The sequence below is a fragment of the Scyliorhinus torazame genome, chromosome 8, assembly GCF_047496885.1.
Source record: "Scyliorhinus torazame isolate Kashiwa2021f chromosome 8, sScyTor2.1, whole genome shotgun sequence".
In the NCBI taxonomy this organism is placed as follows: domain Eukaryota; kingdom Metazoa; phylum Chordata; class Chondrichthyes; order Carcharhiniformes; family Scyliorhinidae; genus Scyliorhinus; species Scyliorhinus torazame.
Window position 1 is genome coordinate 237322179 of NC_092714.1, and position 20670 is coordinate 237342848.

Genomic DNA, 20670 nt, shown 5'->3' on the forward strand with positions numbered 1-20670 from the left:
ATCATGTAACCTATACTTTTTCTGTTTTGGTGAAAAAGCCCGAACATTATTTGGTCTCTCTTCATAAATTATAACCACTCCCTGGTAACAATAATAATATGAGAACAACTTGCATTTATATAGCAAATTTAATACAGAGAAACGGCCCAAGATTGGGGTAATCAGAAATGAATGAGTGCCGAGCCAAAGGAGCTATTGGCAGAGGTGCTCCCAAGATTGGGCAAAGGTGAAGTTTAAGGAGGGTCTTCAAGGAATTCTCTGAATCTTTCCTTTGCTTTTAAGCCTCAAGTTATTGGTTGCCCAACTGCAATCTAACAAGTTCAATATTACCGCCTTCAGTTTCAGAATAACAAGGTAGTACCACAAATAACTCCAATAAATAATGAAATTATAATGAAATTGCTGACAGCAACCAAACGCAAGTCATTATTTATACTTGTGTGAAGTCACCACTTCCAAAAAAATAATGTTAATGGTTTTGAGTTGGAAAGTTGAGCATTTAACAGTAGTAGATTTCTTATCATTGTTCATTGCTCTTGGCTTTCCCTTGTTTTCTGTACCTGAAGTTAGATTGAATCTGGTTTCCTGGATAAAGCGGTCGTCTAGTGGAAGTGTAATTGCTTCACGTTTTCCTGTTCTGCCAGCAGATGTCTGTCTACATTGCTTTTGTCTACATTGCTTTTGTGGTGAATTGGAAATGTGTCCCGTACCTGCTTTGAAGAGTTCTATTTAGGTTTCATGCTTGCAAAATGGCATTCTTGTATCCAGCAGCTGAAAATATATGGTGAACGATCATCAACCTGAAATATTAACACACTAGCTCTCCCCACAGATGACCTGCTGAGTGTTTGGCAATTTCTGTTTTTATTTCAGATTTCAAGCACCCACAGTATTTTACCTTTGTGTTTGTACCTGACAAATTTGTTCATCCAAGAAAGAGTATTTTATATTGCTTGCATTAATAAAATTCAATATCCTATAATTATAATGGTGATTTCTTTTAAAGTAAAATATTTTTATTCATAGATTTGTGGTAAATTTTCTATAATTTATTGCTTTGAATTGGAGTGGATTCCAAACTTATCAGCTTTGTTAAAATATTTTAATGTGTCTAACGTGCTTTCAGAAAGATGCACTGCCTGGAGTATCTCGCACTCAACTTTGAACGGTGCAAGTACTAAATGTAGGACTTTTGTTGCTAATGTCATTCAAATCTGTTCTTTTTCTCCCTCCTACCTCCCTCTCTCCCCAACCCCTTTCTCTGATTGAGGAGGTAGAAGTAAACCTGATCCTACTTGGACCCTGTAAATTAACATGCAGACTTACAAATTGGGAGCAGGAGTAGGTCATTCAGCATCTTGAGCCTGCTAAGCAATTTGATAAGATGATGGCTGATCTAATTGTGGCCTCTGCTTTACTTCCTCCCTGCTCCAATATACTCTACGACTCACTTGTCAGTCAAGAATTTGTCTAATTCTGCCTTAGAAATATTCAATGGCCCTGCCTCCACCTCTGTCTGGGGAAGAGAATTCCACAGACTAACTATCCTCAGAGAAAAAAACCCTCCATCTTTATTGGCAGACCCCTTATTTTTAAGTGATGCCCCTTGGTTCTAGTCTTTCCCATAAGTGGAAACGTCCTCTCCGTATCTACCCATTAATTTCAGTTAATTAAAGTACATGACTATTAATCTTACAAAAGCAGCTGGGTGGTCTTTAAGTTTTCATTTGCTTTATAAAAAGAAGATTCCCAATCCATAGTTTGGTAATATTTCTGAAGCAAGGTACAAAGTTTGTGTGGAGGGAATTGCTTTTGTCTGAGCCTAATGACTCAAATGGAAGGCAATATGGATGGAATAATGTCAACTTTCATCTTGTATTTAACTGGATTTTTTTATCAGATAAATTGCCTGATATGCATATATTTCATCCGTTATTACAGAAATGACCAATACTTTCATTCAAATGTTCTCCCATGCTATTCAAAATAGTTACTTTTTTTTGTTTACATAAAATAGTGACGGTAACAATTCTTTATGAAGTTTTTCATGCAGAATTTTATCTTTTCCACCGTCAAAAATTTATAGCTTAATTGTTACGTTGATTCTTCAGAGAATAATTTGTTTTAAACAATTTTTATTCATTTAGAAAGATGCACTATTATGGCCCAAAAACATGCCCATTGGCGATGGTGAAGGTTATGATGATGGACCTGACCTGGAGAGCTGTGACTCGAATGAAACCAGTACCACGGGCGAAGAAAATGATGGTATGCGATAGTTTGCTTCAAACTATAAAAACCCAAAGCAGTATTCATCATGTGCCAATTATTGCATAAATTGAGATAGGATTATCTGCTTATGAAATCCAGAAGGAGCCATCAGTTGAAACATTGCCACAAAGGGATTGAGGGAAGTGATCAAGAGAAATTATTTTCTAATGAGACTGTTAGAATATGGAAAGCTTTGCATGAGGGAGTTGAGGTGGGGGAACCATTGTGCCTTTTAAGAGAAATTGGTTAAATATCTAAAGCAGAAGAAAGCAGAGGGCTACTGGGCAGTAGGACTGTGAGCTGGTTTTATCATTTGATTTATCCACCTTTTTTTTTTACCTGGTACTGGAGAATAACTGTAGAAAAGTCTGAAGGGGAAAGAAAAATTAGATGTTTACACTATTAGAATGCAACTGGATGAATTTTAAGCATTTGTATAATTTGCAATTGATATATTTTTAATGTTTAAAAATAAAACAAGGAAAGCTGAAATAGGTTTTAAAATCATGTGGAACAAATTGTCTTGAGATTTAGTTGCGTCTGAATGCTAATTGCAAGTATTGATGAAACTATGTGACGAACAAGAGAGGGTAGAGCAATCTAAACGCACTTTTCTTTACTCCGTAATTAGCGTCACCGGTGTCTGATGAGAGTTCCTCAAATGCGTCATGTTCCACTGATATTCAAGGCAAACAGGTGTCTCCTGGCAAGCACAACAGTCACAAAGCAACCCAGCAGGTAAGTGAGGTCCTTTTGATAAATTTGTACCGCAGCAGAAACAATTCACAACCTATTAATTTTGGAAACTGTTAAGAATATGGAGTTTTGTCTAAATACTTTTAGGCAGTAGTATCTGATGTACATCAGTGTAAAATCTATTGATGAATGAGTGCTCAAAAATTAATGTAAGCTGGCACTGAGCCTTGATTGCTTGTAAGTCTTTCTGGTTTCCTCCCCAGAGCCATGTTGCTTAGCAGCATTTATCAGTATTAGCGAGTTGCATAGCTGCACTGGATCTGAAAGGGCTATTACAGTTACGGAAGAGTTGGACTGTATTTTTGTATCTAATGATAATTAAATGATTTATTGTTTTTCCAGATGCAGAACCCCACAAGTTACAGGTGCCCTCTTGAATGTTTTGTGCAAAGGAGTGATTTAATTCTTTGACCTTTAACATGCAGAATACTCAACTGGATTACCATCTGACTAAAGATATTATACACTTTCACATAACATGAATTTAAATATGTATGAAACAATCATGAAGTCAGATTTCACCCATCAACATTGGATGGATGTTGTATTGAAGTATTCTCGGGAGCAGTTCTATACTATATCCATATACAATAATGTTTTCAGGTTACAATAGAACAAGTTTTTTTTAAAAGAAAATATTCTAGGCGTGTGAGCATTGCTGAAAAGGCCAACGTTTATTGCTTGTCCTTAGTTTGCCTTACGAACAGTGTGTACTGTCTTGAGCTGCTGCAGCTTGTGTGGTTGAAGGTTGTTCTATAAGGAATTTCAGATCTAGCATTGTGTTTGTTGTACGATGAAACTTAGCAGAATAGGGCAACTGATGGGTTAATTGTTATTAGTTCAAGTTCATTTTTCTAAGTCACAAGCTTTAGGCCATTGCTGATATGGAAACTTATTGCGGAATAGTTAAGAAATATCAATCAATTGTATGCTAACTTTACTTCTCTAATTTATTCCTTTGCAAATCTCATTTATCTGAAGTGTCATCGAGTGAGGCAATTTGCACATTAAAATGAGGATCTGTGTTGGGTGCTTTGAATTGGAAATAAGTTGTGCATGTAGATTTTGCACATATTAGCCGTTGAACAACCAAGATTTTCCTAATATAATGCCGTGTTTAGACATCCTGAAATTATTTCACAAAGCATTAGCAGTTTTAAATGCTATTTTTCTGGATGTTCTGTAGAATTCTTTTTGTTTTAATTGGTTCACTCGTGTTTTGATATATTGTTATAATTAACACAGAACTGTGCTTGTTTGGGCTCCTTATTGCAAATTAAATAAACCATAGAATGGTTACAATATACAATGGTCACAACTTAGAAGGAATCTATTTGACTTGTCATGTTGTGTTGACCTTGCATTCCCATTCAGTCAACAAGAACGTACCTGACTTCCAGTTGCCTGCCATTTTAATTCTTCGCCCTGCTTCCACTCCTGCCTTTCTGTTCTTTGCCTCCAACAAACCCAATGCAAGCTTAGGGTACAGCACTTCACCTTTCGACTGGGCATTTGACAGCCTTCTGGACTCAATAATGTGCTCAACAATTTTAGATTGCAACTTGTGCCCTTGTTTTGTCTTTCATTTTGTTGCTTTTGGACAGCGATTTGTATGATTCCTACTCCACCTTGTTATTGAACATTTTTTTGAGTATATAAAAACAAATCAAATGAGCAACTCCCGAAATCCCACTAGCTTTTGATGGTAACCAGTTCCTTGAAATACATGACAAATGGCTACCATCTTGTGTAAAACCTCTAAACGTCACACTCCTGTTTGATGTATATCTTTTTTTCTTTGTCCAATAGCTACTTTCCTTTGTCATTTTAATTTTCCTTTAACTCCAGACTCCAGCCATCACCGACCTTCTCTTTTGATCTTTTTTCTACCCTCTGCGTCTGTTCCCTTCACTTACTCAAAAGCTGTTATGTTTTTATTTCCCCCCAGTTCAGATGAAAGTTCACATATCTGAAACATTAATGTTTCTTCCTCCAGAGATGCAAGGCCTGTTGAGTATTTTCAGCATTTTCTTGTTTTAGTATCAGCAGAAACTTAACCTGCCCATTTCTTTTAAAAAAAATAAATTTAGAGTACCGAATTATTATTGTTTTTCCAATTAAGGGGCAATTTAACGTGGCCACTCCACCTAACCTGCACATCTTTGTGTTGTGGGGGTGAAACCCACGCAGACATGGGGAGAATGTGCTAACTCCACACGGACAGTTACCTGCCCATTTCACTTGTGTGAAAAGCACATCGTTGTTTCCAAATCTCATTTTGAAATTCATCTCTTCACTTGGCAGTTATTTGAAATAATTTTCAACTGTTACAACTGGCACTGCTAAAGCCACACCTCCAGCCAGTTGCTGCAGAAAATAAAAATCCCATCCGTATTAGTTTATCTTTACCTCCGTAGATGAGGTGTATCATCTCTTGAGAATCTTGGGAAGTCACATTTTGTTCACATCACAAGTTGATGGTATAAATTGAGCATTTGCAGCTGCATGGTTTTATTACCAGGACAGCTGTCACTGAGACAAGAAATGATGCTGTATTTAGGCCAGGATGAGACTGTTAACCATTGAGATTCAAAAAAATATGGTTGCTTAATTTATGAGATGTCCGAGCTCCTCATCTTTGTGGGCCACATAGCTGCATACCATGAGCCTTGGGAGCCATGTTAAAATGTTTAAATCTATGCTTCTGTTAACTTGTATGTGTACTCATTAAGATTAAATCACTATTGTACCACCAACACTTTCTCTGGAAAAAAGCCTTCTGCGAGTCTCTCGGCTCACAGGTTTAAATCCGAAAAAACCAGCAAGCATGAAATGTAATTTCACATCAGTGGAAGTTGCATGGGCTTTGAGTTCCAAATAACCAGGTCTTTTGAGTTGAACTTGACATATGATTGTTTGGACATCCTTTGTGTAATGTGGAACATTATTAATGCTTTTTGTTAGATTGGTGCAACATGAAAGTATAGTTGTTTAATCTTGGTCTTTATTGCTTTCTCTCTTTTAAGCCAAAAGTTTATTCTGGGAAGTGCTGTAAAACTTGGATGAAGGCATACCTGAATTAAGTGTTGAACCTGCATACGATTACTGTTAATGCCAATTATGTAGCTGTAGGATCAACCTGACATTTAATGTAAACAGTAGATCTGGAATTATTTTTGCCAGGCCCGATATTGTAGTGAAATAGATTGCGGCTAACTGCGGAAGCAAATCTCTCTCCTTTTGGAGTCAAATTTAAGCTATCGTCCGTGCTAAAGTTATAGCATAAATGCAACTTGGAGATATAACATGACTGTAGAATTGTTTGACGTAGTTTGGCTTACATCGCTCAGTGGTTGCATTCTTGCTTCAGTGATCAAAAGATAGTGGGTTCAAAACCCACACCAGAGCACTTGTGCACATAATGTAGGGTGACTTATACAATAATGAGGAGATGCTGCACAGTTGCCTTTTACGTGAAATGTTATATTAAGGTCTCATCTATCCTCTAAATGTAAAAGATCCAGTGGTGCTATTCAAAAAAAAAAAGAGCCTCCAAATGTCCTGGTTAACATTCATCCTTTATGTAAGTTATGTAAACTGGTGTATAGGGTGGCACGGTGTTGCAATGGTTAGCACTGCTGCCTATGGCACTGAGGACCCGGGTTCGATCCCGGCCCCGGGTCACTGTCTGTGTGGAGTTTCCACATTCTCCCCGTGTCTGCGTGGGTCTCACCCCCACAACCTGCAGGGTAGGTGGATTGGCCAATCTAAACTGACACTTAATTGGAAAAAGTAATTGGGTAGGATTTATTTAAAAAATGTAAACTGATGTATGTGTTTCCTTACTTTTATAACTGTGAGCATGCTTAAAAATAACTTAGTTGCCTTTGCACCACTGTAGGACTTTGGGATTATTAAAGGTACAATTGTAAATCAAACCAGCTCTCGGATTTTGTACCAAAACTCTTTGTCTTGCGTAACAGCCTGTGAAACAACAGCCAAAAAAGAAGATCGGAGTTCCAGTGATGATGAGCAAATCCATTCCAAGAGTTGTACTGACACCATTGAAAGTAAACGGAGAACATGTGGAGTCTGCTTCAGGTAAAATACGGGGAGCTCAGTTTTAATCTGAATCCTCTCTCCACATAATCCTTATTCTTAGATCCTTTACAGCCATTTTGCATGGCACATTTCTCTGAAGAAAGTGTTGGAATTAAGCAAGCAGAAATGGAGCATGGAACTAAAGTGGTGGTTTGGAACCTCTGCTATAGAACAAATATTAAGAGTTGTACTGTTTTGACTAAAAAACTGGAGTTTATGATTGAATACGGGTATTTTTGCAATCTGAAGCAAATGGTCTTAAAAAAAGACTTTGCTTTTGTAGACATAATGGAAGATAGAAAGGAGGCTTGAACTAGTTGTTGCCAGAGGAGTAAGGGAGAGGGAAAATTGGAAGAATTTGTTTCAATCAGAGGGTTATCGGTGCAAGGAGTGCTTTGCCAACTGACTATTGAAGCAGGTACCATAGCATTAATTAAAAAGCAATTAGATAAGTGTTTGAAATGGAATAATATAAAAGCAAAAGAATGTGAAATTTACTTATAGTAGACAACAGGGCATTTAACTTGAATAAACAACTACAGCGAAAGACATAGCATCAGGACAAGTGTTTGAGACAGGAAAGTCATCTGTGCCATAAGATTGGATTCTGAGAATACTTTAAAGTCAACAGTTATGCAACTAGAATAACATGGTGCGATTTCCTTTTAATATTCAATTGTTTCATCTTGAGATAGATAGTTCTTTAGAAACATTAATGAAAGTTCTCTTAGCCTCTTTCTGCCTGGAATGTGTAAGTTGCTGGCAAGGCCATCATTTATTGCCCATCCCTAATTTTCCTTGAGAAGCTGGTGGTGAGCTGCCTTCTTGAACTGCTACTGTCCATATACTATAGGTACACCCACAGTGTCGTTAGGAAGAGAGTTCTGGATTTTGACCCAGCGACAGTGAAGGAATGGTGATTATAGTTCCAAATCATGGTGTGTGGCGTGGAGGGAAATTGGCAGCTGTTGGGGTTTCCATGCATTTGCCGCCCTTGTGCTTGGTAGTAGAGGTCGTGGGTTTGGAAGGTGCTGTTGAAGGAGCCTTGGTGAGTTGTTGCAGTGAATCATGTCAATGGTACACACTGCTACCACTGTGTGTTGGTGACTTGTGTGCCTTGTAGATGTGGTAAGACTTTGGGGAGGCAGGAGATCAGTTGCTCGCTGCGGAATTCCCAGCGTCAGACTTGCTCTTGTAGCCACAGTAATTATATGGCTGGGATACCTCCGTTTCTGGTCATTGGTAACCCCCAGGATGTTGAAAGTCCGGGATTTGGTGATGGGAATGCCTCTACCACCAAGAACAAGGGCAGCAGATGCGTGGGAACCCCAACACTTGCCAATTACCCTCCAAGCCACACACTATCCTGACTTAGAACTATATAGCCATTCCTTCACTGCCGTTGGGAGTGAAGAAGCTGGAGCTCCCTTCGTAACAATGCTATGGGTGTACCTACAATATGTGGACTGCAAATGGGAAGATGGTTGGATTCTTTTGTTGGAGATGGCTATTGCATGTAACTTATCAGCCCAAGCCTGAATGATGTCTAGTTGTTGCTGCATATTTGCAGGGACTGCTTCAATATCTGAGGAGTCGCGACTGGTGCTGAACATTGTGCAAACATCCCCACATCTGACCATATGATAGAGTGAAGTCATTGATGAAGCAGCTCAAGATGGTTGGGCTTAGGACACTACCCTGAGGAACTTACACAGTGATGCCCTGGGACTGAGTTGATTGACTTGCAACCACCAAAACCATCTTCCTGCTAGGTACGACTACAACCAGTGGAGAGTTTCCCCCCCTGATTCTCATTGACTCCAGTTTTGTTCAGGCCCCTTAATGCCACACTCGGTCAAATGTTGTCTTAATGTCAAGGACAGTCGGCTCCTTTGTACATGTTTCGACCAAGGCTGTAATGAGCTCAAGAGCTGAGTGAACCTGGCGGAACCAGAACTAAACCTCTGAGCAAATTATTGCTAATCAAGTGCAGCCTAATAATACTGTTGACCCCGTCCATCACTTTGCTGATGAAAAGAGTAGACAAATAGCCCAGTAATTGGCCGAGTTGGATTTGGCCTGCTTTTTGTTGACCGGACATCCCTGGGCAACTTTCCACTTTGCCAGGTAGATGCCAGTGTTGTAGCTATACTTAAAACAGGTTGGCTAGGGATGTTGCTAGTTCTGACCACAAGTCTTCAGTACTAGGGCCAGAATGTTTTCAGGACCCATAGCCTTTATAATATCAAGTGCCTTCAGCCAGTTCCTGATATCATGTGGAGTGAATCGAATTGGTTGTAGACAGGCATTTGTGATTCTGGGGATCTCTGATGGAGGCTGAGATGGATCATCAAATTTGCACTTCTGGCTGAAAATGGATGCAAGCACTTCAGCTTTGTCTTTTGCCCTGATGTGCTAGGCCCACCCATCATTGAGGTTAGGGATATTTGTGGAAACTCCTTATCCTGTTAGTTTAATTGTCGTCCTCTATTCTTTCGGTTGTGGGATCACTTTGTGCTGCCTATCACAAGTTAATTCTGCAGTTTGGGATGGAAGTTGCCCTGTGCTGTAACTTCACCAGGTTGACACCTCATTTTTAGATATGCCCCATGCTGCTCCTGGCTTGCCCTCCTGCGCTCTCCAGTGAACCATTGTTCATCCCCTGGCTTGATGGTAACAGTAGAGTGGGAGATATGATGGGCCATAAGATTGTGGTTGTGTACAATTTTTTAAAGAAAATATTTTATTGAAAGCATTTTCATCTATACACACAAAAAAAATCTGAAGAACAACAGAACAATTCAATTAAAAATAAACAACCACACCCCACCTGCTCCCCTGATGCCAGGTCCACCTCGCTTCCCGCCTTCCCCATTTTAACCCCCTTTCCTCCCTGCACCCCCTTGCTGACCCTTCAATCCTCCGCAAAGAAATCAATAAATGGCTTCCACCTCTGGGTGAACCCCTCTACTGACCCCCTCAAAGCAAACTTTACCTTCTCCAGCCTCAGGAATTCTGCCAGGTCGCTCACCCACGCTGATTTTGGCGGCTCTGTCCGAGTCCAGTCATCCTAGCAAAATCCGTCTCCGGGCTATTGGGAGACAAAGGCCAAAACATCATCCTCTCTCACCCCCCTGGACTCCTGGATTGTCCGACACCTCAAATATCGCCACCTCTGGACTCTGAACCACCTCCATGCCCAGCACCTCAGACGTCACTTCCGAGAACCCCTGCCAGAATCTCCTCCATCACGGACATGCCTAGAACATGTGGACGTGATTTGTGAGCCCCCCGGCACACTGCTGACACCCATCCTCAACCTCCGCCAAGAACCTACTCATCCTCACCTCCGTCATATGAGCCCTATGTATCACTTTAAACTGGATGAGGCTTAACCGTGTACATGATAAGGACACGTTCACCCACCGCAAGGCCTCTGCTCACATCTCAACCCCCACCTTCCCTCCCAGCTCCTCCTCCCATTTATGCTTAGTATCCCCCACCAGGGTTCTCTCCCACTCCATCAACTCCTTATAGACATCCAACACTTTTCCCTCCCCGTTTCATCCTTTGACAGCACCTTGTCCTGCAACCTCGGGAGTGGCAGTCCAGGAAAGGACGGCACCTCTCTCCTTATAAAGTCCCGAGCCTGCAGGTGGTTGTGTACAATTCTGCTGCCACTGATGACAACAGTGCATCATGGATCCCCAGTTTTCAGTTTTTTGATCTGTTCGACATGTATCCCATTTAGTACAGTGGTATTGTCACACAACATGGAAGGTATCCTCAATGTGATGGGACTTGGTCTCCACAAGGACTGTGGTCACTTTTATCAATACCTGTACTGTCATGGACAGATACATCTGTGGCAGGTAAATTGGTGAAGATGAGGTCAAGTAGATTTTGCACTTTTTTGGCTCCCACACCACCTGACGCACCCATGTCCTTTAGAACTTGTCAGTAGTGGTGTTACCAAGCCACTCTGGTGATGGATGTCTTCCCCACCCAGAGGTGTTCCCCTGCTCAGTTCATCTTCCAATTGGCGATCATCGTGGAGGATACTGATTGTTCGGGGGGGGTGCTGTAGATGGTAACCAGCAGGAGGTTTCCTTCCCCAGTTTTGATCTGATGTCATGAGACTATGATCTAGTCAATTTTGGAGTCTCCCAGGACAACTCTGTTGCAACTATTATACAAGTGTGCCACCACTTCTGGTGTCAGTGGGACGGACATACCCAGGGATGGTGATGTTGTTGACTACTGTCTGTGTGGTATAATTTTGAGTATGACTGTGTCGGGCTGTTTCTTGACCAGTCTTTGACTTGAGCCCCTAAATCCTAATATAGAGGATTTTGCAGGGTTAATGGGGCTGGGTTTGCCATTGACATTTCTGGTGTCTAGTTTGATGGCAGGTGGCCCATTCGGTTTCATTCCTTTAAGACTTCTGAGTGGCTTGCTGGCCCATTTCAGAGGACATTTATAAGTCAGCCACATTTTGTGAGTCTGGAGTCACATGTAGATCATACTGGGGAAAGATGGCAGATTTCCTTTCCTAAACTACATTAATGAACCAGATGGGTTTTTATGATAATCGACCATGGTTTCATCTATTACCGATACTCTCTTTTAATTCCAGATCCATTGGCTGGGATTCTCCCAGCCCGGGGCCGGGCCGGAGAATCCCTGCAACCAGGCCACGACATTGGCGCCGGCGCTGTGCTGGCCCCCTGTCGGGGCCAGAATCGGTACTCCCAGCAGCCCGTTCCGACAGTGTGGACACTCTGCCGCCGAATGGGAGAATCCCACCCAGTGAATTTACATTCCACCAGCTGCCTTGGTGAAATTTGAACCCATGTTGCCAAAGCATTAGCCTGGGTCGCTGGATTGCTAATCCAGTGACATTACCACTGCACCACCACCTCCCCGATGATTTGAAATATTTCAGACATCTTGCCACTCCTTAAGGATTATTAAGGAGGTCAAGTTCTACTAATTCAGAGGTCCATTTGAGGAATAAATTGTCCTCTGGCCCACATGAAAACTTGGAAATTGCTAAACAATTGGATAAATACAAACTAGTACTAAAAAGTAGAGAAGAATGCACATTCAGAATGTAATCAGATCATTCAATGAGGTTGCTAGGTAGTTAAAAATAAAAAACGAAATCCATAAGGAGATTTGACGGGAGCTCTGATCCTTTAAAATTTGCAGTTCTGATTAAAAGTTAGTTGGACTGATTTACTAATGAAGTCACTTCATTTCTTTAAATTTACTTATAAACATTTCCTCACCCAGATAAGGCATTTTCCTATTGTCCAGAAAACCGTCAGTACATTTTACTACTTCTAAAATAGTTCGCTTCCTATTTCTGACCCCACTCTGAAGATGCTGACTCCGACTGGTGTCCAATTTCACGTGTGTAAACCACCCTTTTGGGCAATTTTCTCTAATTGCTCTAGATATTCCTTGCCAGCAGGCTACTATCTGAATTGGTTAGGTCACGTGTGATGATCATGACCAAGATCAGTTCTATCCTTACCTACATAAACATTTGCACACGTCACCATCCTGGCATTCAAGAGGAGGAAGATGGAAGCTTCCCTTCTGACTTGGTCCCAAGTTGTGTGTAGCATGTCTTCACCAGGATTTCTCTCTCTCTCCACTTGTCTTCTACATGAATGATCATGATGGTTAGAATCTGTAATTGTCCACAGGAGTGAGTTCAGTTGCTCCTGGTGTGGACCTGCTGTCTTGGCTGTTCTGAACTCTACACTGCTGCTTGTTGTACCCTGATCATCTTTCCCTTTGTGGTAGTGAATGCACACTGAAATTAAACTTTCTGCTTTCTGGGCAATCTTGTACATGACTCATTTTTCAGAATTAGACATAGTTTACATAATTCTAACTGATGAGCCTTTTTTCAGTATTTCTAAATTTGTACATTTAAACTGTGCTATGCGATGGTGTGATTTTTGTGCTTTGACGTTTATTCTACATGCTGACATTCTCTTATTTATTTGATCTATTTATGTATCTACTTTTGTGAGCCAGCTGGTCAGAAGTATATTTTAAAAATTACAGTTCCTGTTTTCCTTACCTTGGTGGTAAACCCTGCTCTAAGTTCAGGAATCTCAGAATTGTTACAGTGCAGAAGCAGGCTGTTGGCTTATCGTGTCTGCACCAGCTCTCCCGAACAAGCAACTCCCCCAGCACCATTCCCCGCTTTCTCCCCGTAACCCTGCACATTCTTCCTTTTCAGTTAACAGTCCAGCTCTAAAAAAAGTTACTCATCCTATCACTTTTGCTTCCTTTTAGTAATTAGTTAAAGTCCACATACTCTCATTTTTGACTCTTTTACTAGTTTTACCCTAAATCCTCTGTCCAGACCCCTCATTTTGAATAATTGTCATATCTCCTCTCAACCTTTTCATTAAGGAAAACAGTCCTAACTTTTCCAATCTATCTTCAAAACTGATGTTTCTCATCCCTGGAACTGTTCTCCCTATTTTTTCTGCACTGTCCCCAATGCCTTCTCATCTTTCCTATAATGCAGCACCCATAATTGGATGAAATACTCAAACTCAGACCAAACTAATGACTTCCACAAATTCAACATGACCTCCTTGTGCTTTTTGGGCCTATGAATAAAGCCCAGGATACTGTATGCTTTATTAACTGCTATCTCAGGATTTGAGGATTTTCAGGCAACTGAAAATTGAGAGGAACTATCCTATATTCTTAGCCTCTAAATTTATTTTTAAGTTAATTCATGAGATGTGTATTTTACTGGTTAAGCCAGCATTTTATTGTCCATCCCTAGTTGCCCTTCAGAAGCAGGTGGTGAATTGCCTTCTTGAACCGCTGCAGTCCTTGAGGTATAGGTACACCCACTGTGCTGTTAAGGAGGGAGTTCCAGGATGTTGCCAGCAACCGTGAAGAAACGGCAGAATATTTCCAAATCAGGGTGGTGAGTGACTTGGAGGGGAACCTCATGGTGGTGGGTTCCCAGGTATCTGCTGCCCTTGTTCTTCTAGATGGTGGTGGTTTGGAAGGTGCTGTCTACGGAATCTTGGTGAGTTACTGCAGTGCATCTTGTAGAGGGTACACACGGCTGCCGTTGTTCGTCGGTGGTGGAGGGTTTAAATGTTTGTGGAAGGGGGAGCAATCCATTCACTTCCATTCATAGCTCCAGTCATGAAACAGTCCCGTGCCCGCATGCAGCTAGACCTGGACAAAATCAGATTGGGCTGATAAATGGGAAGTAACATTTGTGCCACACAAGTGCCAGGCAATAACCATCTTTAACAAGAGAGAATATAACTATCTTCCCTTGACATTCAGTGGCATCACTGATTCTCCCACCATCAGCACAATGCTGTTATTAATGACCAGAAATTTAGCTGAATCAGCCATATAAATGCTTTGGCTACAAGAGCAGGTTTGAGTCTGGGAATTCTGTGGCGAGTAACAACTCCTGACTTCCCAAAGCCTGTACCTGACACAGGTGAGGAGTGTGTTGGAATGCACGTACCTAGGCACATCGGGAGTGTTTCCCACAACACTCAAACTTGCCATCATCCAAGTGAAAACAGCCAAATTGATTGGCACTGCTTCCAACAACTTAAATATTACTCCTTCCACCAGCAGCACATAGTGGCAACAGTGCATATCAACTGTTAAATGCAATACAGAAACTCTCCAAGACTCCTTCAGGAGGATCCTCTGAACCTGGAACCACTACCAGCAGGAAAGACAATGATATTAGGCACATGAGAATACCACCACCTGCAAGTTCCCTTTCAAGTGACACACCACCCTGATTCAGAAATATATTAACATTTCTTCACTGTTGCTGGATCAAAATCCTGGATCTACACACAAGAATTGCAATGGTTCAAGACCATGGCTTACCACTACCTTCTCGAGGGTAATTGAAGATGGACAATATATCCTGGTTGAACCTCCAAGGAAGAAGCAACTTGCCTCAGTCCATCTGCGGTGAAAAGGAAATAGTTGGAACCAAGAAACTGGAAACTGTCCAAGATTCCTCAGAGTGCTGAAATGTGATGCAATTATGATCATAATTGGTGACTGCTAAGTGGACAGTGTTCATGAATACGGCCAAATTTTGAGAATTTGAACTGAAATTTCGTACCTTAGAGGTAGGTTTTTAGGAGTGTGTTAAAGGATGAAAGTTTACTGTAGAGGCTGAGGTGTTTAGGGACGGTATTCAAAAACTTGGGGTCCAGGGATCTGACGACACAACTGCCAACGGGGGAATGATTAAAACGTTATCAGGCCGAAAGTTGTTCAGTATGCGTAATGAGGGGTCTAGCAGGAGATATATCCAGGGCGGCATGGTGGTTAGCACTGCTGCATCATGGCATCGAGGACCTGGGTTCGATCCCGGCCCCGGGTCACTGTCCGTATGGAGTTTGCACATTCTCCCTATGCCTGCGTGGGTCTCACCTTCACAACCCAAAGGTGTGCAGGATAGGTGGATTGGCCATGCTAAATTGCCCCTTAATTGGGGGGGGAAAAAAGAGAAGAAGTAGTATATATTATCTTTATGCCTCTTGACTGAAGTGTGGTTACCTATTCATCTAAAATGTTGCATCTTCAACCGCAAATAATTGTCGTGCTAATCAATACGAACAGTCTCTTGTGAACTGTCTCCAACGAAGCTAGTGTTTTTTTGTGATTCTCGGGATGTGGGCATTGTGGCATTTAGTGTCTGCCCCAAACTGCCTTAGGAATGGTTGTCTGTCTGTCTTCAACCACTGTATAATGGATTAATACAACCCAGCTGGTTGCTAGGGTAGTTCAGGGTGCATTTGAGACTTTGTTGATGTTGGACTGGAGACACCTATTGGTCAGCCAGATAGGAATAGCAGATTCCCTTCCATAAAGGGCATTCGTGATAATTGGGCAACCGCATTTTCACTTCTACTGAAATCACGTTTTAAAAAATAAATTTAGAGTGCCCAATTTTTTTTCCCCAATTAAGGGGCAATTTAGCGTGGCCAATCTACCTATCATGCACACCTTTGGTTTGTGGGGGTGAAACCCACGCACTTACGAGGAGAATGTGCAAACTCCAGAAATCACATTTTTTAAAGATGTATTTCAGATTTTCAAACTGCCATGATATGATTTGATCAATTTTTTTGAATTTACATATCTGGTGTAGCAAGGAATAGAAATCCAATGGGTCCAATTTATAATGGACTGGTAATGACCAAAGGCCTGATGTCACAGCAAATCATTTGCACTAAATTTTGCCCCTGTTGAATCAAGGGTTCCAGACATGAACAGTTACATTTTAATTCAAACTTCCCGAAGCACTTCAAAGTGATTGAGTCTTGCCATTTTTTTGACTTTGACATCAGTTCTGGATTGCAGGATGCCAGCTACCTAACTTGCCCAGAATCACCTGCTGGGGTAATTTATTAAAATATGTCTTGCACCTTTCCAGAACAGCTTTGTTGTGTATATTGTGTATCATTTCACACAAACTCAGATTTGTATGAGCCATAACCTACCTCTGCCCCATCATGGCTATGCCCCTGAGTCAACCTAATATTTATCTGTGATTGTGTTTAGCAGTGAAAACTAGGGGCATTTAACATGTAACTAAAATGCTACTGGCTTTCAAGAGGGAATGTGCTAATCTAAATATCCTATATCTCTCTGGACATTTCCTCACTCCTGGCATCATTTTTATTTCTTATAACACAATTTTCTACGTGATCCCGATACTGATCATTTAGGGGGATTTTTTTCTTTCTTGTGCGTGTGGCGGTGGGTGGGTGTCCAGTCCACCTCCCCTGGAACATCATTGGGTTGTGGGGCCAGAACCCACGTAGCAATCATGGGACGAATGTGCACGGTTTTGGAAAGAAATTTGATCTCTGTTATTAACTGAAGGAATTGCAACAGAGTTTTACAGTGTCAACCCAAAGGTTGTACTGTTTAAGGATTAAACCAAGAAACTACTACAAACATGACTTCCGGTGGTGGCCATGGAGTGAACACACGGTGGCTCCTGCATGAAGGCATTGGTTTTGGCCCTTTTTACCTGAACCGTGAGGAATTTTGGCAGAAAAGTTGTGCGGAGCGTGGAGAGGGATTAGTTCTCCCCCGGATGGACATGTCTGCTGGTTACCAAACTCGACAGAAGACCGTGTGAGCCCTGGCTACGGAGTTGGAGGAGACTTGCGGCGCAGCATCAAATATTAAAATAGCAGAGGGGGCAGGTCGTCGTCGACTGGAAAGCTGCCAATGGAGCAGTTGATGAGATTCATTAAGGATTAATTTCGGCAGCAGCATAAAGAAATGCAGAGTGACTGGTCAAAGGCAATTGGGGCAGTGGCACCTCTTCGCGGGACTTTGGAATGGGTTGAGAAGAGCCTGGAGCGGCAGGGGGTGACAATCCAGGAGGTGCAGAAGGTGGTGACTGACCAGAGTTACTGCATTGTGAGACTGGAAGCGGTGATGGTGATCCTGGGGGACATGTGTAAAGACGTTGTGAGCAAAGGTGGAAGACCAGGAAAACAGGTCCAGGTGGCAAAATCTGAGGATCGTGGGCCTACTGGAGGAAGTGGAGGGAATGAATGCCACGGGCTATGTCACGAAGATGCAGGCCAGGTTGGTGGACGGAAGGTGCTAGACAAGGCCCATAGATTGGACCCATAGGTCCCTGAGGCAGAGGCCAAGAGCAGGGGAGTCGCCGTGGGCGGTGATTGTGGGTATGCACAAGTTCGGGGACAAAGAAAAGATTCTGAGGTGGACCAGGGTGCAGTGGGATTGCGATTGGGAAGGAAACTGACTCCGGATTTATCAGGACATTGGTGCGAAGCTGGCCAAGAGACAGGCTGGGTTCAACAGGCCATGGGAATATTGTACCGGTGCCAGATTTGGTTTGGGGTGCTGTACCTGGCCAGACTTTGGGACACTTGCAAGGGCTGGGAATATTACTTAGGACAGGGCTGGAAATATTACTTTTGGACATTGGCAGAGGCAAATTACTTTACTAAGGAACATAAGCTGGGGGGAGATTGAAAGGGAACGTGGGTGGAAGATCTGTCTCTGTTGAATTTTGTTGTCTATTTCTATTTGCCGATTCGGAAAGATTGTTATGGGGGTGCTTGCACCCCTATTTTTGTATTGAAATTAAATAGCTTTTTTCGGAGGGGAACCCTTCGGTGTTGGGGATATAGTGTTTCATTGTATTGCACTCTGTTGGTTATGCTCTGTGTAGTATATGAGGGGTTGTTGTGGGGTGGGGTGGCTCGAGAATACTTTATATGGAGTGATATTTTTCGCGTTGGGTTGGTAGTTGGGTACAGGGGGTGCAAGGAGGTGGGCTGGAGTGTGTGTGGGGGGCTGGGTGGAGGGGGGGGATAGGTGCGTTTTTGGGTTAGGGCCTTCAGGTGGGAGTCGGCTCGTTCGCAAGAAATTCTGGTGAACGGAATTGAAGGGGGGGGGGGGGGGGTGCTGCGTTGGTTAGCCAGTGTGGGAGGAGGAGGATGGGGTTGGAGGCGACATGGCAGTTATGGAGGGCGAGTTTGGTCATGGATGGGTCGGCGGCCATCTTGGGTGGGCCTGATTCAGAGTAGGGATGGGGGAGGCAGAGCCTAAGGTTGATGGTGGCAGACTCGAGCGGTGAAGAAGAGGCGGATGCCTCTGGTGAGAATTGTGACATGGAATGTCTGTGGGCTAAATGGACCGGTTAAGCGGTCCTGGGTGTTCACGCGCTTGAAAAGTTTGAGAGCAGATGATTTTCCTGCAGGAGACGCACCTCCATGTGAAAGATCAGGTGAGGTTAAGGTTGTGTATTGGAGCCAAGGGTGGATAGGTCTTCTGCACTGTAGGATTCTATGAGGTGAAGCCCTAAGTCGATGAGGAGGTCTACAATGGCATAAGAGCTGGGAGGTTTTATGGAGAGGACTGGGGATGGCGGGTCCATGGAGATCTGGGCACCTGGGAGTGAGGGAGTACTCCTTCTCGCATGCGTTGAGGGTATATGCCCGGATTGACTTTTTTGTGGTGAGCCGGGCGGTGTTGATGTGGAATATGTGGGAGTAGTGATTTCAGACCACACCCCGCACTATCTATATGTGGACTTTGTTTGGGTCAGGCACAGAGGCCGGGGTGGAAGTTGGATTTGGGGCTTTTGGCAGACAAGAATTCTGTGAGAAGGTGGCAGTTGCGAAGCTTACTCCGAATGGGGAAGTATTGGTGCCCATGTTTTGGGAGGGGTTGAAGGCGATGGTCCGGGGAAAATTATTTTGTTCAAGGCCCATAAGGATAGGATGGGGAGGGAGGAGCATTGGCGACTGTTCGACGAGATGGATAGGAAGTACTCCTGTGGCCCCCACGAAGGCGTTGTTGGCGGAAAGAAAGAAGTTGCAGGGGCAGTTTGATCGGTTGACAACAGGAAGGGCAGTGGGTCTCGTATGGGGGGTACAGTACGAGTATGGGGAGAAGGTGAGTTACATGCTGGCCCATTAGCTATGGCGACAGGTAGCGGCGAGGGAAATGGAGAGGATGGGGATGGCGGGAAAGGGAAGGGGGGTGTGGTGTCTGATCCGGGAAATAAATTAGATGATCACGGCTTTTTACGAGGGACTGTATCGGGCTGAGCACTGGGTGATGGTGCTGATATGGGTTGGTTTTTAGATGGGCTGGAGTTGGAGGAGGGGAAGAAGCGGGCACTGGAGGAGCTGTTAGAGCTAAGGGAGGTGATGGTGTTAGCGAGCTGTCCAGGCCAGTTTTTTTTTAGCAAACAACGGTGTCCACCCACCGGGAGTGTCAGCAGAGAGCAGGTCATGCGCCCTGTACACTGATGTCACATGTTCTGAGCACGAGAGAGATTCCTCCATTTTGCAGCTGCCTGCAGGGCTGGTGTGAACTCCAGGGCCTGTAAGGTGATTACTTGAGGTATGGGTTCTTAATTGTGCCACTAGAAATCAAGATTCTAGAGTATTATATGCAGGGAAGCACTGTCAAATGAAAGCTTGTTTTTTTTTTTTAGTAAACATTTTATTGAGGTATTTTTGGTATTATAACAACAACAAAATATACAGTGTACATGAAACTATAAACATAGTGCAAAAGCCGTCTCCCTCCCTTACATGTCCCACCTTTATTAACCCCCTACTCTAAGCTAAACTAACCCACCCCCCCGCCCCTCCCCCCATCTGCTGACGATTAATTTTCCGCGAAGAAGTTGACGAACGGTTGCCCCCTCCGGGTGAACCCTAACAGTGACCCTCTCAAAGCGAACTTGATTTTCTCCAAACAGCGAAAGCTAGCCATGTCCGATAGCCAGGTCTCCGACTTCGGGGGCTTTGAGTCCCTCCAAGCTAATAGTATCCGTCTCCGGGCTACCAGGAAAGCAAAGGCCAGAACGTCTGCCTCTTTCTCCTGGATTCCCGGGTCTTCCGACACCCCGAAAATCGCCACCTCTGGACTCAGTGCCACCCTTGTTTTTAACACTGTGGACATGACATCTGCAAACCTCTGCCAAAATCCCCTAAG

The 20670-nt window shown here is 43.0% G+C and overlaps 1 protein-coding gene across 4 annotated transcripts in view; it reads left to right on the top strand.

Moving 5' to 3' along the window:
• Positions 1-20670, top strand: part of asxl1 (ASXL transcriptional regulator 1) — a 156938-nt gene that overhangs the window by 88641 nt on the left and 47627 nt on the right. For 3 of the 4 annotated variants that reach the window (XM_072514978.1, XM_072514976.1, XM_072514975.1), the window contains 3 exons: positions 2148-2268; positions 2903-3009; positions 7011-7128. In XM_072514978.1, the coding sequence (XP_072371079.1) occupies positions 2148-2268; positions 2903-3009; positions 7011-7128 (346 nt within the window). The remainder of the gene's footprint in view (positions 1-2147; positions 2269-2902; positions 3010-7010; positions 7129-20670) is intronic. The other variant, XM_072514977.1, reaches the window with a different exon arrangement.